This window comes from Diachasma alloeum, unplaced genomic scaffold (assembly GCF_001412515.2).
Source record: "Diachasma alloeum isolate Michigan unplaced genomic scaffold, Dall2.0 Dall_scaffold_00299, whole genome shotgun sequence".
In the NCBI taxonomy this organism is placed as follows: Eukaryota; Metazoa; Arthropoda; class Insecta; order Hymenoptera; family Braconidae; genus Diachasma; species Diachasma alloeum.
The window spans coordinates 1,526,059-1,541,746 of record NW_021680438.1 but is presented as its reverse complement, the minus strand read 5'-3'; the positions used below and the strand labels follow the sequence as shown (position 1 = coordinate 1,541,746).

General features: G+C 37.5%; 2 protein-coding genes across 2 annotated transcripts; both read right to left on the bottom strand.

Annotated features, from left to right (window-relative positions):
• Nucleotides 1–3,301: 3,301 nt before the first annotated feature.
• LOC107039357 lies at nucleotides 3,302–7,363 on the bottom strand. Its single transcript, XM_015258923.1, has 2 exons — nucleotides 6,883–7,363; nucleotides 3,302–3,567 (listed from the first exon to the last, which is right to left on the bottom strand). Exons 1-2 carry the CDS (start codon nucleotides 7,361–7,363, stop codon nucleotides 3,302–3,304), a joined length of 747 nt encoding a protein of 248 aa, XP_015114409.1.
• A 6,344-nt stretch (nucleotides 7,364–13,707) lies between these two features.
• LOC107039356 lies at nucleotides 13,708–15,441 on the bottom strand. Its single transcript, XM_015258922.1, has 2 exons — nucleotides 14,937–15,441; nucleotides 13,708–14,078 (listed from the first exon to the last, which is right to left on the bottom strand). The coding sequence occupies exons 1-2, from the start codon at nucleotides 15,439–15,441 to the stop codon at nucleotides 13,708–13,710; spliced, it is 876 nt and encodes a 291-aa protein (XP_015114408.1).
• Between the last annotated feature and the right edge of the window lie 247 nt (nucleotides 15,442–15,688).

The following is a 15,688-nucleotide window of genomic DNA, read 5'->3' as shown; positions in this document are numbered from 1 at the left end:
GTCAGGATATAAAAGTAAAAAAAGTGGGTGGCAGGCAATGAGGGTCTAAATATAAGTCCCATATTATGCTTGATCACCGTTTTTCGCCCTTATATGACCCTCATTGCCTGACAGCCACTTTTTTTACTTTTATATTCTCCCCCTAATTTTTTCATCCCAATATTCTGACCCTCTTTTTTTAACCCTAACATTCAGGCCCCCAGCTTTTGACTCTAATATTCCGACCCTCATCCTTTAACCTCCACTTTTTGACCCTTATATTACACTTGAGAGCGCTTGGTACAACCCGGGCTGATACGAAATAATCATCCTCGAATTGAAACACCCATCCCCTTAGTATAAAATATACTCGAAACAAAAATAATATCATACTTGAATCAAGTATATTTTATTCTTTAATTAGGTTTCTACATATACCTGATTCTGGTATAAAATCTATTCAATTCAAGTATATTTTTTTTCCGTGTAACATATCAGACAGACTTTCAAGATTCACCTTGTTCCCACCTTAAGCCTTTTCAGCATTCAATGGATGAACAGATTATGACAAGAATGGACTTGATTTTACAAATCTGTTTTTTCTCTCAGTGTGCATTACCCACTTTTGCCGTGTGCAGTTCAAGAGCATTTCAAGAATTATGAATGAATTCAGCATGAATGAAAATGCGTAGATCAATTCCCCGTAATTCATTCATTACCAAGGTGCCATTAAATGCGACAATGCTGAAACCACAGTTGAAATTTCCAATGCTGTGGTTGCATTGGAGCGCCATTCTCGTCTGTGCGTCGCTCACTCGGCGTCTCCTCGTTTTATGATATTCGAAACGTAAAAAAGGAAGCGAATGGAATTTGTGTCAGTGGGTCTCGGTCTGTCAGGGTTCCTGTAGCAACTCGCTTGGTGTGAAGAAGGAGGTAAAAGGAAAGGTCTCAAGACAGTGTTGGTTCCTCGATGGGAGAAAAGGGGGCCCCAGCTGTTTTTTCGTGGTTACCACTCTCCACATGACTGACTCGATCGATTCCGGATGCAGTTTACCAGAGAAACTTCGTCGATAAGATACTCGAGCTCGAAATAATATTATTATTTGTAGAATTGACTGGGAAAACTCATTTCTTTCTTCATCAAAACAATCTCTCAGGGATCTGATAACAATCTGAATCAATCAATTCCAATTTTTTAATCGTTCAAAATTACTTTTCTTCATATAAAAAATGTTCCCACTGCATAAAAATGAGAATGATAAATGCATCACAATTAATTATTAATTGTATAACAGAAATATTTATCATTCTCATATTCACAATCAAAACTCATAACTGCAAAAACATGCAAAAAAAAGATGAAGTGCGTAAATTGGAAAAGGTCATTCCTTTCTTTATCAAATCAATCGCTCAATCATCTCATAACAATCTGAATCCATCAATTTCAATTTTTTAATCCTTAAAAATGGCTTTTCTTCATATAAATGGTATTCTCATTTCACCAAATAAAAATGATGAATGCACCAGTCATTATTAGTTGTATAAGAGGGCAGGATTTTTTATTTTCATATTCCTGATTGAAATGAATAACTGAAAAATATGCATGAAAAAAATATGAATTGCATAAATTGGAAAAGCTTATTCCTCTAATTGTCGAAACAATCGCTCTATCATCTGATAACAATCTGACTCAAGGAATTCCAATTTTTTAATCCATCAAAATGATTTTTCTTCATATAAATAATGTTCTCACTCCATCAAAAAGAGAATGATAAATTCACTACAGGTGACTATCAATTGTATAAGAGAAATATTTTTCATTGTCACATTCCCGATTAAAATTGAGAACTGAAAACCATGCAAAAAAAATGAAGTTCGTAAATTGGAAAATCCCATTCCTTTCTTTTCATCACGCTGCGTGCCTAAAGCGTCCCTTTTCCACACATTGTGATGGAAAATATCGTTCGATACTCGTGGCAAAAGTGTTTTTTGGCTCGTGGTATTATAACACGAGCCGAAGGCGAGTCAAAAAACTCTTTTCCGCACTTATAACGAAATATACTATTATCAAACCAATCGCTCAATCATCTGATAAGAATCTGAATCCATCAATTTCAATTTTTTAATCCTTAAAAATGATTGTTCTTCATATAAATAATATTCTCACTCCACCAAAATAAGAATTATAAATTCATCACAAGTGATTGAGTGAGTGATCAGTTGTATAAGAAAAATATTTTGTCATTGTCATATTCCCGATGAAAATTGAGAACTGAAAACCATGAAAAAAAATATGAAGTGCGTAAATTGGAAAAGCTCATCCCTCTCTGTAACAAACCAATCCCTCAATCCTCTGATAACAATCTCAATCAATGAATTCTAATTTGTTAACCCATCAAAATGATTTTTCTTCACATAAATAATGTTCTCAACCCATCAAAACAATAATGATAATTTCATCACAAGTGATTATCAGTTGTATAAGAGGGAAATATTTTTCATTTCCATATTCCAGATTAAGGTAAATAACTGAAAACCATGCATCGAAAAAAAGATAAATTGCGTGTCAAGGTCGTTGAATTGATTTCCTGTAAATTTATCGTGTGTACCACTTACTCCTGGTTTCAGTATATACGTGGAGAGTGTGTGGAGCAGATGCGAGGCAACAGGTCGGTGACCCACTTTCCTCATTGGTCGACATCTCCCCTACCGTCTTCATCCTGCATCTCACCTCTTCCTCTCCCTTCTACGTACCGCCGATACAAACCCAAGAGGCTCGTGTTAGCATCGATGTTATGCGATGCTACACCGGACATGACTCCGATTTCGTTGATCTCAATTGTTTTTTAAAAAAGAAAACGTCAATTAACTCAGCCATTGGTTCATCACATTTGCTGAAGACTGTTTATTTCGCATCGAGATTAAACGAATTAGAGAATAAATAAATAATTAGAGAATAAATATGAGTTGAATTAACTATTTGAATACTGAGAGACAATGGTTGCGTGTCAATGGTGGGTGACGAGGATCACACGTGTTCGCAGTGTTTCCTCAGTAACTAATGGAATTCAGTAGCGAAGAGGTAAAACGGTTCAAGTCGACTTATCTCCCAGTTGAGTTTTTGAGGAATATTTCCGAAACTAAGGGAGATAGTGAAATTTTTGTAATTACATTTGTTGTAGCACTCAATCGTCTCTACAAAAAAGGTTATAACAAAAATTTTGCTATCTCCCTTAGATTCCGAGATATTTGTTGAAAACTGGTCAATAATGGAAATTGACTTGTACCGTTTTACCACTGCGCTACTGAATTCTATCTATCATTAAATTGATTTAGCTGTTGCAGTTGGATAATAGCCGCTGTAGGGCGAGAGCTCTGGATCATCTGTACTCCTCTTCGTGTGATGTCCGTGACCACTGCTTACTTCTTGAGCATATACAACGTGATGGCCACCGTCGGAGCTTCCGGAACTCGCGAATTTCTTGGCTGCCACGATCAGTGATAGCATCAGCGCTAGGGAGGACACCATTAACGCTTTTCCGGCTAGCAGGCCGAGGGCACCAAAACCCATGGCACCCAACATTTTTCCTGAAAAGGCAAGAAATTTTCACAAATTATTAAGGATGTATTACACCCTTTCCGCCAAAATTCACGTTTTTTAAATTTTTCTGGCAAATTGTTGATCTGACTGATGTGAAAAAATTTACCGTTTTTGCGTTTTATCATTACTTAATGACTCACCAAATTTCATGATCGTGCGATCGTTTTCCTGAGTTTTTTCTAGAACTTTTCGGAAATTCACAAAACTTTAGAAAAAATGCAGGAAAGTGATTGCACTACCATGAAACTTTGTGAGTCAGTCAATAATGATAAAACGCAAAAACGCTATATTATTTCGCGTCAATCCGATCAATAATTTGCCAGGAAAATGAAAAAAAGTGAATTTGGCTAAAAAGATGTCGTACATCCTTAAGGATATTTTGCCTGTGTCGGTAAATGTGTTTTTTTCCACGGTCAAGGAAAATTCTGTAATTTTTGCAGCTGATAGCAGAACATATACAACTAACTTTTCTAACGTTAAAAAAATTGATCGCAATAGTCTCGGCAGAAGTAAATAAACTAATTTTTCCTTATACACGGGCTTTTGTGAAATTTGTGTTCAAATTGATAATTAATCTACTAGAAGACTCCAAAAATTGAAATAGCAATAGAAGGTAATGTCTGAAATCATATTGAATCCAATGGCCAGAGAAAAATCTGGGGTACCCGGGCAAAAAGAGGAAATATTTGAGTGATTCTATTCCATATAAACGCATGTTAGCGCATGCATTTGGTACATTTTGTTTATTTCAGTTCTAAATAATGAACATGGGTTGGTGGATTGAAATTTGTATCAAAGTGAAGGGAATATCTTCATCTCTCAGTTGAAAAAAAATCAATTTTTTCAAAGTACTTGTGATTTTGCATAAACATTCTTAATTCATACGGAATTTTCCGTATATTTTGGTATTGACAAAATGTCACGTACGAAAAAATTCTGTAGAATAATTTAGCAAATTCGCTAGCAAATTTTATTCGAATTCTCTCCTTTTCAAAGATCGAAAAGACGTATACGAAATCTTTTGGAAAAAAACTCTCGCCAAGAACGGGTGCGACCGTTGGTCTGTTTACAAAAAGATATGAAATCGAGCAAAAGCTGTAGCGCCAAGTACAGATTAATAAAGCCTAAAAATTATGACGCAACTCATATGCACTGATAGAATGATTCATTTATTCCAAACGAGATTCGTTAACTATTAACGAATGGTAGAGTTGAATATGGCCAAATGAATATTCGTTAATAGTTAACGAATGGTTCACTTGAATGGCGAAAGTCAAGTCAAACAAGGCTCCTCAAATATACATTCGTTAACTATTAACGAATGAACATTTGGTGGGACCGAATAGGCCCTAACCTCCGACCAAAATCCATTCGTTAACAATAACTAATCCGTTCTATCAGTGTACACTCATAGACAGGATTAGTTATTGTTAACAAATGCATCTGGTTGAAGGCTAGGGTCTATTTGGTCTCACCAAATGTTCATTCATTAATAGTTAACGAATCTCGTTTGAAATAAATGAATCGTTCTATCAGTGTAAAACTGAAGAAACAGTGAAAGTCATGAAAATGATATTCAAAAATTGTGATGATAAAAATTTCATAAAGATTGAAAAGACGTACCCACCCCACGACGTTAAAAAAACTCAACCCAGTCAAATCCCGAGCACAAATTTTTTTCATTTCATATATTATACGTCTTTTCAATCTTTAAAAAGACTTGAATTACACTCGGCAGAATAAGAGAGCATTGGCTATCAACATTCTTTACGAGGAGGGCACGTATGAAAAAACCCCCAGATCGCCCTCATACAAGAATTCCAGTAGAATTTTCCAACGAATTCGTTACGGGGTTCTATTGAATTTTTTCACAGTGACGCTGAGAAAAAAAATTACTTTTGCCGAGGAATTATTTTCTTGGAAGAAGAACTTATTTTTTTAGGAGTGTATTTCTCCAGGCGACTCATTCACAAGTGGTCCAAGTCCATCTCCAAATATTACAATGATATTGAATTACGGGATGATCGTACATATCATATATGACATTGTCAATTATTAACATTTAGAATTATTCCAAATCAGTTTACGTAAAAAAACCTCAAATGCGAAAAAATTGAAAAATAATTAAAGGTGTTCATTCAAGGTCATATGAAGCACAATTATCTCATAATTCAATTGAAAGTTGTGAAAATTCGTGCAACTATTGTTCTTAATTATCTATCACTTCAAAATTCAAGTGGTATTTAAATCATTAATGACTAATGATTGCACGGAGAGAAAATCGTATGAATAATTACTGTGCGATATAGAGAATCGTAACGCAAAATTGTCTCAGGACTTTAAATTTGAAATCAAGAGTAACTTTTTCATTTGTAACGTAATTTTTTGCTAATTGACAGTAAAATTTATCAACTGTTGGTTTAAAATTTTCAGTGAACTCTGATCGTACACCGTTGATTGTAGCCGCATTTTATGTTTGTTGTTGCAGTTTATTTTTCCCGCGCATAAAAAATCTATTTTGTTGATTTAGAAGATGAATAAGAGAATCCACGAGCCATTTGATTTTAAATTGAGCTCAAACTCCCGGCATTGAAATTTCAAATGCAGCTGTTACTGAAATTTCAAAAAATGTCATGGACGGTTCAACAATAATTTTTAGGAGAGGGGCATTAGATGGAATCCAAAGAGAAAAAATTATGAAATTTCAAATTTCACTGGAAACATGAGAATTTCTCGACTCACTTGAATTTCCCATCAAAACATAGTCAGTACCAAATTACGCTGAATTTTCAATTAGTTGACAATTCAAGAATATATTTAGATGAATTTCCCTAACACCTATATAAATTATCATGGAATAATCGAACTGACGTTTACAGATTCTACCGATTTTCCCATCGAATTGTGAAATTTCAATGATGAAATCTTTCCAAATTTAACTGGAACTATAATAACACGATAAAAATTTCCAAGAACTGTACCAAACATTACTGCCAAAAATTTTCGATAGTAATTAATAGGATATAGATCATGTGATTTTGGGTGAAATGAGTCTACAATCGTATTCCATTCTCAAAAAAAAACAGATAAAAAATTGAAAATGGAATAGTATTGAACAGTCACTTCATCAAAAATCCCATGCAAAAAAAAACAATTGATAATGGAATGCTACTGTATACCAATTTCATAAAAAATCTCGCGGGCTTTATCGTCCCAATGTGTACAATTTCGACGAAAGTTGTCCTCCTTTCGCTTCACTCCCAAACAACCCCCAAAAAATCCAAAAAACTCAAGTGACTCACCCATCATCAAAGCGAGAATCATGAAGTTATTCCCGCCCTTCTTGCCACCGCCTCCAAGCCCCCCAAGGCCGCCACCCCCGCCGCTCCTCGCACTAGGCAGGCTGCCCGTGACAACCTCCTCAAAATTCGCGGGTAGCAAGCTAGGCAGCTTCACCCTCAGCTCCCGTCCCTGCAGCAGCCCCAAGATCGAGTTCTTCATGGTCCTGCCCCTCCTCACCCCGTCATCAGCCTCGACAATGCTGATGCCCTCGGTGATTTGAATGCGCGGCGCGTGAACAGCACTCTCCAACAGCTGTTGTATAACGCGTTTAACAATCCTCACACCATGACAAGATATCGATATATTCTTAGGGTCCTCAACCGAGCATATCATCGGTATTCCCCTCCACGGATCCCTCGCGTATTCCTTGTCATCCTGACGATAACCCTGTCCCATACCCACAAAAATCAAGACACAACAACACCACCAGATAGACTGCATTCTTCTTGGTTATCAGGAGTATCCACCGATGATCGACGATCGCAGTATGACTAACCGTCATCCTCACCCGCTCCTTGCAATTTATACAGTTTGCAGGAGACTTTGTATCCTCAAAACACCAAGAAATCGATATTACCGGGAACAAAAAGCGACATGAATCTCTCTACCTCACAGCTGCAACAAAGGCAATCCCCTGTTTTTCGTCGTACAAATGAGTGGAATGGCAAAACCGTTCCACTCTACTCAAGATTATATTTATTTTTCCATTTTTATCCCCCATTGGAGTGTTCTAGAGCGTTACACTTTGACTATGGATCAGTACTGGTTACGGAGTCATTCGATTATTGAGTACAACTTTTATGGAGAAATAATGGATGGTATTATTAAGGCTCAGTTGCTGCACGAATGGGATGAATTGGGTGTGTCGAGGGAGTAAAACATGTTTTCCCGATGTGGACGTTTTCTATTTCCCATATTTTGCGCATGGAGAGATGAAGGTGGTTAAAATTAGCATGAAATGGGTGGTGAACATCGAGCGAAATGAGTTTTCAGAAATTTTTTTATTTGTAAACGACTTTATAATGCGGATTTTCGCGAGGGGCTACTTATTCACGAAATTGCGGCGCCACTCTGTGATGAAATTTGTGATGCCGTCGAGACTAGTCGAGACTTATTTTGAAGAGGTCATCACGGTCTGGAAAAACATCGAAAGTTTTGGAATCGTCGCAATCTTGAAAGACATTGGATCGGTGCATCTCGTCACGATTCTGGGAGGATTTATCTTGTCTGGATCTTGAGATTTTCGGTTTTTTAAGTTCACGAGACGAGACGAGACAGATATCGAGACAGACATTTGAAAAACAGACAATACTGAAACTCAGACGTGAGGGACTCTTCCACGTTCGTGGCGAGATGCACCGATCACATGTCTTTCGAGATTACGACGATTCCTAAACTTTCGATGTTTTTTTTAGATCGTGATGATCTTTCCAAAATAATTCTCGTCTAGTCTCGACGGCATCACTAGATGAAATCAATCTGAAATCATGTGAAATCATCGAAATCACGTAACCAAATCTCTGAAATCATTTCCGAAAATACACTGAATTCTTGAAATCATATATGCCACAGTCATTTAAAATTAATGACTGTTATGTAAGAGAATGGGGCGGACTATATTCATCGTGATTTTCATTATATCTATGAAATCATTCAAAGTTAATTGCAATTAGGAAATCATATCGCTGTTTACTTGAAGTCATCGATTTTATTTTTTCTCGAAATCACTGAAGTCAGCCCTGAAATCACGTGAAGTCGACTTCATTTCGAAATCATGGTATCACTTAATTGAGGAGTGAGTAGCCCCTCGGGCTACTTACTCCTTTATTTTATTTTAATGTAATGTCTACGGAAATAGTAGTACATCAAGAGGAGTGATTTAGCGGAATCGAATAAACTTCACTTGATGCAGATGAGTGGGTTCATTCAAACAGCTCCTAATCAAACTTTTATTCAAACTTGGAATCGATTTCCATTAGCGTTTTATTGGATCATTTTATTGCATCAACGATAATTCGTCATTTTTAATGAATGAATTGGTTATCTCACATAATTGAAACATTTTCATTGAGATAAATAGATGAGTTTATTGATTTCCAAGAAAAATATTATGGAAGCGAATGAAAAAATTTTGAATAAAGAGTTTGATTTGATGCAAATTCAATATTTCTCTGGGTGTGAGAAGAAGAGGGGTAATATGGAATGTCTTTTATCATCCATAGCTTAAGAAAAATAGAGGTGAACCTTGCAACTTTTTTCTTTATTTTCAAACTTTAAGATGAAGTCTGAGTCATCCAAATTGCACTTTATGAGGAGATATTGACTATTGAAGATGTCCGGTTTACACCGCCTACCCTATTTCTGAAGAATTTGTACGTTTTCTTTTCAGTATTTTTTGGGAAATTGTACACGGAGAGAAATTTTTTAGAAAAATTCTAGTGCTAGCACGGGAAAAGAGGCGCAAAGTGACGGCCAGGAAAAAATTCCAGTGCCGGCACTACACGGAGAGAAATATTCAATAAAAATTACCAGAAAAAAGACGTAAAAATTACGTTTCGAAACGTAATCCGGGAGCGAAGTGAAATTCAATAAAAATTCAATAAAAAGTTCCGTAAAAATTACTCATCCGTCCGACGCCTCACGGCTAGCCATGAGTGACCGTGAGGGGGAGATTTTAACCACACGTTCCGTAATTTTTCCGGAACTTTTCGTAAAAATTCTTAAACATCCAAGAATTTTCATGTTCTGAGGCATAATAAGTCTTGAAGTTTCTGTTAGATTTTACAACTTCCAGAAAAATTACGTGACTTTTTCGTATTTTTTCGGTGACAGACCCGAAAATTTACTGAACGTTTCAGATTTATTCTCTTATATTCCTATAGAAATTCACTGAAAACGATTCTCGCTTGCGGATTACGTGAAATGTTCCGTAATTTTTCTTGAATATTTCTCTCCGTGTAGAAATTTTAATGAGGGAAACGTGAATTTTTCCCCGTATTTCTGTGAAAATTTCACAGAAATCCCCAGAAATTGTACCTTAACAGCACTAGAATTTTTCATAGCCGGTGGATTGTAATTTTTTCCAGTACTCGTACTAGAATTTTTCTAGAAAATTTCTCTCCGTGTAAATTACCTTACATCTCCGTGTAATTACAATTTCAAATGAATAAAAAATCGCCCTGGTTGGAAAAACTTTTGGTATTCAAAATTCTGGCAAGATTTTAATGCAAGAATTTTCTTCTTTTATCATCGTTACACAATTAAGGTACAATGGGTACAATGTTGAAAATTTTTGGCTTCAATGTCCGGTACACGTTATTAAAATTTTTATCACATTATATAGTGCCGTTGAAATTGCAAGACATTTCGTCATTGAAAATTTAAACAGGTTGAGGAATTCTTATATCCATGCTGTCCAAAAATTCCGAATTTTATTGAACTTTCAGTAAAATCTTAAATTTAATAATTTTTTTCCCCTTAAATCGTATTCAATATCACTCCCGTCAAAATTACTAGTCGACTGTCCATTAAGGTTCCAATTTTTTTCGAACTGTATGTCATGGCAATATTCCGAGAGCGGAGGATTTATGAAAGTCACAGTTAATTCAAAATTACCAACGGACCATTTGACATTCCCTCACACACACATTCTGTCACACAATTCGATTTATTTCGCTATTGTTTTCCTCATTACTTTGTGACAATTTCAACATTTTTTCTCTTTATGATGATCTATGAATAGATAATGTAAGAAATTGAATCGGAGATAGGTGGTACACTGTTAAAAAAATTTGGCTGAAGCGTTCGGAAGAAGATCGTGAATTCGATTTCAGGGGAAAAAGTCTACGGAATCTCAAGTTTCTCTGAAAATTCCACGTTTTTAGCGGGAGAAAGACGGAAATTTCACAATTTACAAGAATTTTCAACTGAAAATGAATATTCGCTGTCAAATCCTCTTGAATTCCTTAAAAAAATTTGGAATCCCAGGAATTTTGGAAGGAATTCCCTGAAAATTCAGAGGAATTTGAAATTGCAGGAGAGATTTCTCGGAATTCTCCTGATTTTTCATTAATTTTCTCCGAACAATTAAACTGAAATTTACAGTTCCCATGGATTTTTTCACGATATTATCAAGTTTCAATGACAAAATTCCTCGAAATTCCGGAGGAAATGTTACTTGTTAGAAATTTCCATGACTCTCACCTGAAATTTCAGTGGAAATTTTCTAACAGTGTATTTGATTTGATGATTTGACGATTACAGGTGGAGGCTGCATTATTAATTCCCATTTTTCAGAGGTTTCAGTTCATTTAAGAAGTTCTATTCTAGAAGTTTCCATTTTTTCAACAGTGTATCACCGCAATATAGAATTTACAAAATTCTGAGTGAATTGAAAATTATCAACGAATAATTTGACATTCCCTTCTATCACCAAATTTCATTTATTTCAGTACATTTCCCCCATTACTTAACGCGAATTTCATTCGAAACTTGTTCCCTGTACGATAATCTATGAATAGACAACGTAACAAATTGAATCGGTGATACATGGCACTTGATTTGAAGATTACAGTCGGAGGCTGGATTATTAATTCCCGGGAAAATTGTCGATGAAATGGAGAGAGACAGAGACGGGACGAGAAGGAAAGATCGCCTTACTGAATCTAGTACATCTCCGTAAAGGCCTTTCTCTTCTGTTCCACTTCCCGCCTGAATGCTGCTGCATTTTAACCCTCCCTGTGGATCGCGACGCCGGAGAGACCGAGGGGACGGGTATAACTAGAGTCGGCTCAGGATGCTGGCGGTTTATTTCCGGGGGCAGTAGTGTAGGATCGCCCACGGAGTCGCCGAAAATGATTTGCCAGGGCGTCTACTCATTCGTAAATGATTCTCCTCAGTATCATCCCAATCATTTGTCAGATCAATTGACATAAAATCAACGCAACTAAAATTAATCCTCATAAATTATAATGCGCGTTCGAATTACACCAAAAATTATTGCATTAACGCGCTATAAATCAAACCGGTGAGAGTTTGGGGATGAAAATATACCCGTGAGAAACCGAAAGTCGATATTCGTGTATCCCGGAACGAGACAAGAGGATGAAAATAATTAATTGTCATGAACAATCGATGACTCTTCGGCTCCAGCGGCTCCCTCCCTCGGTCTCTCGGTGAAAGCTGCGGCGCGTCAGACATTGAGGCCGGATCTTCCCGATTCATTTGAATGAAATATCACACGCACAACTGTCGTCCAACTATTAATAAATATTGTGATAAATAATCCGTATGACTCCTTTGAATTCAACTGTCCAGAAGAGGAGGTCAAAAGTTTATCTCCCATTGCCAGAATTCAGGCGCGGCGTAACGGTAATGAACAGTTGATGAGTCATGACGCACAATGGCTATTCCAATTTCAAACTTTTATTAACTGATCTACCAAATTGAGTGACTCAACTCGGTTCATTTAATTTCAAAATCTCTCTTGCGTAATATGTGGGTCAAGCCAGCCGCCAATCCAGGAGTTCAGTAATTAATTAATTAACTTTAACGAACAAAATCCCCAGTTTATGAATAAGAACATCAGTCCATGCATTGAAATACTGAGTAGAAACCACAAATTACTAATAAACTCGAAGCCCCAATATTTCGGAGAATAATCTGATGATGAAAGGGTCAGGTGAATAAATAAAAACTCATCATTAAAAAAACGGTAATAAATACATTTATTTCACACAGAAGTACGTGATAACAGTTATTATACAGATTCCTTCCTCCTAAACAAACAATATTAATTAGGGACTTGAAACGGTGATGAACAAACATCAATAAATTAATGATAATCGTTAAATAATAACCAACAATGAGAGGGGCGACGGGAGTTGCGCGACGAGACCTAACTAAATGACCTAATGATAAATAATTAATGTCCCTGGTAACTCGTTCTGTCATTCCCTGTCCAAGCATGATGATGATGTTAACGATAATGGATATTAAAATAAATAACAACTCTGTCTCGTCGTAATCTCCGTTGATGATCGTTATGAGTATGAACATTCAGCTAACACGGTATATCAGTCTACGATTGATCGTCTCAATGAGTGACAGTTCAGTGAAAATCGGTTCACGTCCATGAAAGAAGGGAGAAGAGTCGGGTGAGAAGAAGAACAGAGAAAGAAGGGAAGAGTAGAAACGCGAGGAAAATGAAGGCAAATAAGAAATCGAATAAAAACGAAGTGAAATAAACATGAGAAAGTAGGCAATGGCCAAGTGTTCATTGGATCCGGGCGCGCACCTCCTTGTGTACGCATCCATAATCCTAATACCGCTTTTAGTGCTGTCCGTTATCCAGTCAGTCCTCCATCAGGTCAAGTGCATTAAAATCTACGGAAAGATAATGTAATTGTACCCGTTTATTTCAACGTCACTGTTAACGGTCATGTGTCCGTTTAGTGTCCATGTTTGTGGTCATTTGTGCTCGAGAATACCAGGGCTCTGGATACAACAATAAGAAACATGACGAAATGATAATGATGATGATTAGGGCAGGGCACTTGGCGTAAGATTTTTGGCTGCACTGTTGTTCTCCGACAGTGCAGCAAAAAATCTGACGTTAATTTCCCTGCGCTAGTGAGGATGAGTGGTTTGATCGTGTGCCCATGAATGCGAGATATCACTTGAGCTTCGGGGACGATCCTCCGACGCTTTTTTAATTAATATCGGTCGAGGATCGGGGGAAGGTCGAGGATTCTCGGTTGGCGGTGCGCGGGGATCGGGGGAATGGCTCAGGCCGACGGAATGTGAGCCGAGTAGGCGAGCTCTTGGGCTGTGCGCTGCTGCTCAGCCGGTACTGCCTGGCTGTGGAAGTTCCTCGCCCAACCGCTCGAGTAACTGTCACCACCGTGACCGTGATCAGAGCTGTATGAGTGACTGGAGGAGTGGTGCGGGTGGGCCACTACCTCGTAGGTAACGTGCTTTTGGTGTGAGAAGAGCTTCTTCAGGCCAATTATACTGGCCAGGAGGAGGGCTATCTTCGAGAGGAGGAGGGCCTTGCCCACGAGGAGTGCCAGACCCTTGAAGGCTAGGGCACCTATCAGACCGATCTTGAGGACTGCCGCCGCAAGGAGTGGCCCCATGTTGTTCTTCTTTCCTCGTCCTGCGGGGGGTGGGGGGAAGCCCATTAATTTGGGTCAATTAATCCGGAGTTTATGGTCTGATTCATTGGACTCTTGATGGGATGGTCATTGAACATTTGGGGATTTGAGGAGGCTGTTTTGCTTCGGTGGGCTTGCAGATGGCGGGATTCGATTCAATGGAGGGGTCTTCATCCGTGACTTTTACCGATTTAGGAGGTTCTTCAGGATTTTTTATGTTCAAAAAGGGTCTGAGCGAAGGTGTTCAGCAATTTTGGGGTATTTGAAGTTTAAACAGAATTTCTCAGTCTAAACTATCCCAATAATTTAGACTTTGAGAAATTATTCTTGAACATTAACAATCATGAAATGAATGAACGGTGATAAAAATATTAAAAATGGTAACTCATGGTTGTTAATGTTCAAAAATGCCATAAGCGAAGGTCTTCAGCAATTTCAGGGTAGGTGAAGTTCAAAAAGCATTTGTCAGAATCGAGAATTTTTTTCATTCATTTTATGATTATTGATGTTCAAGAAGAATTTCTCAAAGTTTAAATTATCCCAATAATTTAAACTTTGAGAAATTCTTCTTGAACATCAGCAATCATAAAATGAATGAACGGTGATAAAAATATAGAAAATGGTACTTCATGATTGTTAATGTTCAAAGTCCGAATTATTGGGATAAAATTCTACGAATTAATTTTTTAAGAATTATTTTCACTAGCAATTAAAGAATTCTACAAATTCTTTGTGAACATCAACAATCACAAAATGAATGAACGTTCAAAAAAAAAAAATGGGATTTAGAAAATAATTCAAACAGGCAGGATCGTTCGAATTTTTTCACTCACAATTTTGAATACAGAAAATGTTTTTACCTTCTGAAATTGGATTGTCGGATCTCTCGATGGACAGACCGAGGTTCAGTGAGCCAGTCTCGTCCTCCGATGCCGACACAACGACATCATCCTCAGGGAGGACTCTCCACTTGATGCTCCTGGACTTGAGAAAAGCGAAGACCTTGCTGGACACCAAGTCCAGGAACTCAGAGTCCTCGTCGTTGCTCCTGCCGGATTCGTAAGTAATGACTTCCTCAGTCGCATGACTCGTCTTCTTGATCTCAATGTCGTCCGTCAACTCGATGGACACCTTCTTCATGAGTTTGTTCATGTAAGTGACCAGTTTCAGCATGACGCAGCTGCTTATGTCATTCTGCGAGCACTTGTTGTTGAGTTTTCGCATAAGTTCCTCCTCGTGTTTAGCTCGATCTGTTAGGGTCACAGTTTGCTGCTCGACAACCCCAATCTTCTCGATTTTCTCGAGGGGACTGGCGAGGGAGGCGCTCACCGCGCTCATGACCAACACCACCAGAGCTGCCTTCATGGTTTTAATCTATAAAAAATCATATTAATTAGCCCATAATCATTAGTATTCACGGATGAATTGAACTACGGAATTTAAACTACAATTCACATTTTACATTCATCATCATTTCAATCTACGTACGAAAAAATATCCAAATTTATTATAAAATTTAACAAAAAAATTTCTTGACTTTCTCGACGGGACTGGCGAGGGATGCGCTCACTGCGCTCATGACCAATACCACCAGAGCTACCTTCATGATTTT

Coding starts and splice junctions, on each gene's coding strand:
- LOC107039357 (XM_015258923.1), bottom strand. CDS start 7,363: ATGCAGTCTATCTGGTGGTGTTGTTGTGTCTTGATTTTTGTGGGTATG. Junction 3,568..6,882: donor GATTCTCGCTTTGATGATGG/GTGAGTCACTTG, acceptor TTGCCTTTTCAG/GAAAAATGTTGGGTGCCATG.
- LOC107039356 (XM_015258922.1), bottom strand. CDS start 15,441: ATGAAGGCAGCTCTGGTGGTGTTGGTCATGAGCGCGGTGAGCGCCTCC. Junction 14,079..14,936: donor CGACAATCCAATTTCAGAAG/GTAAAAACATTT, acceptor CACCCCCCGCAG/GACGAGGAAAGAAGAACAAC.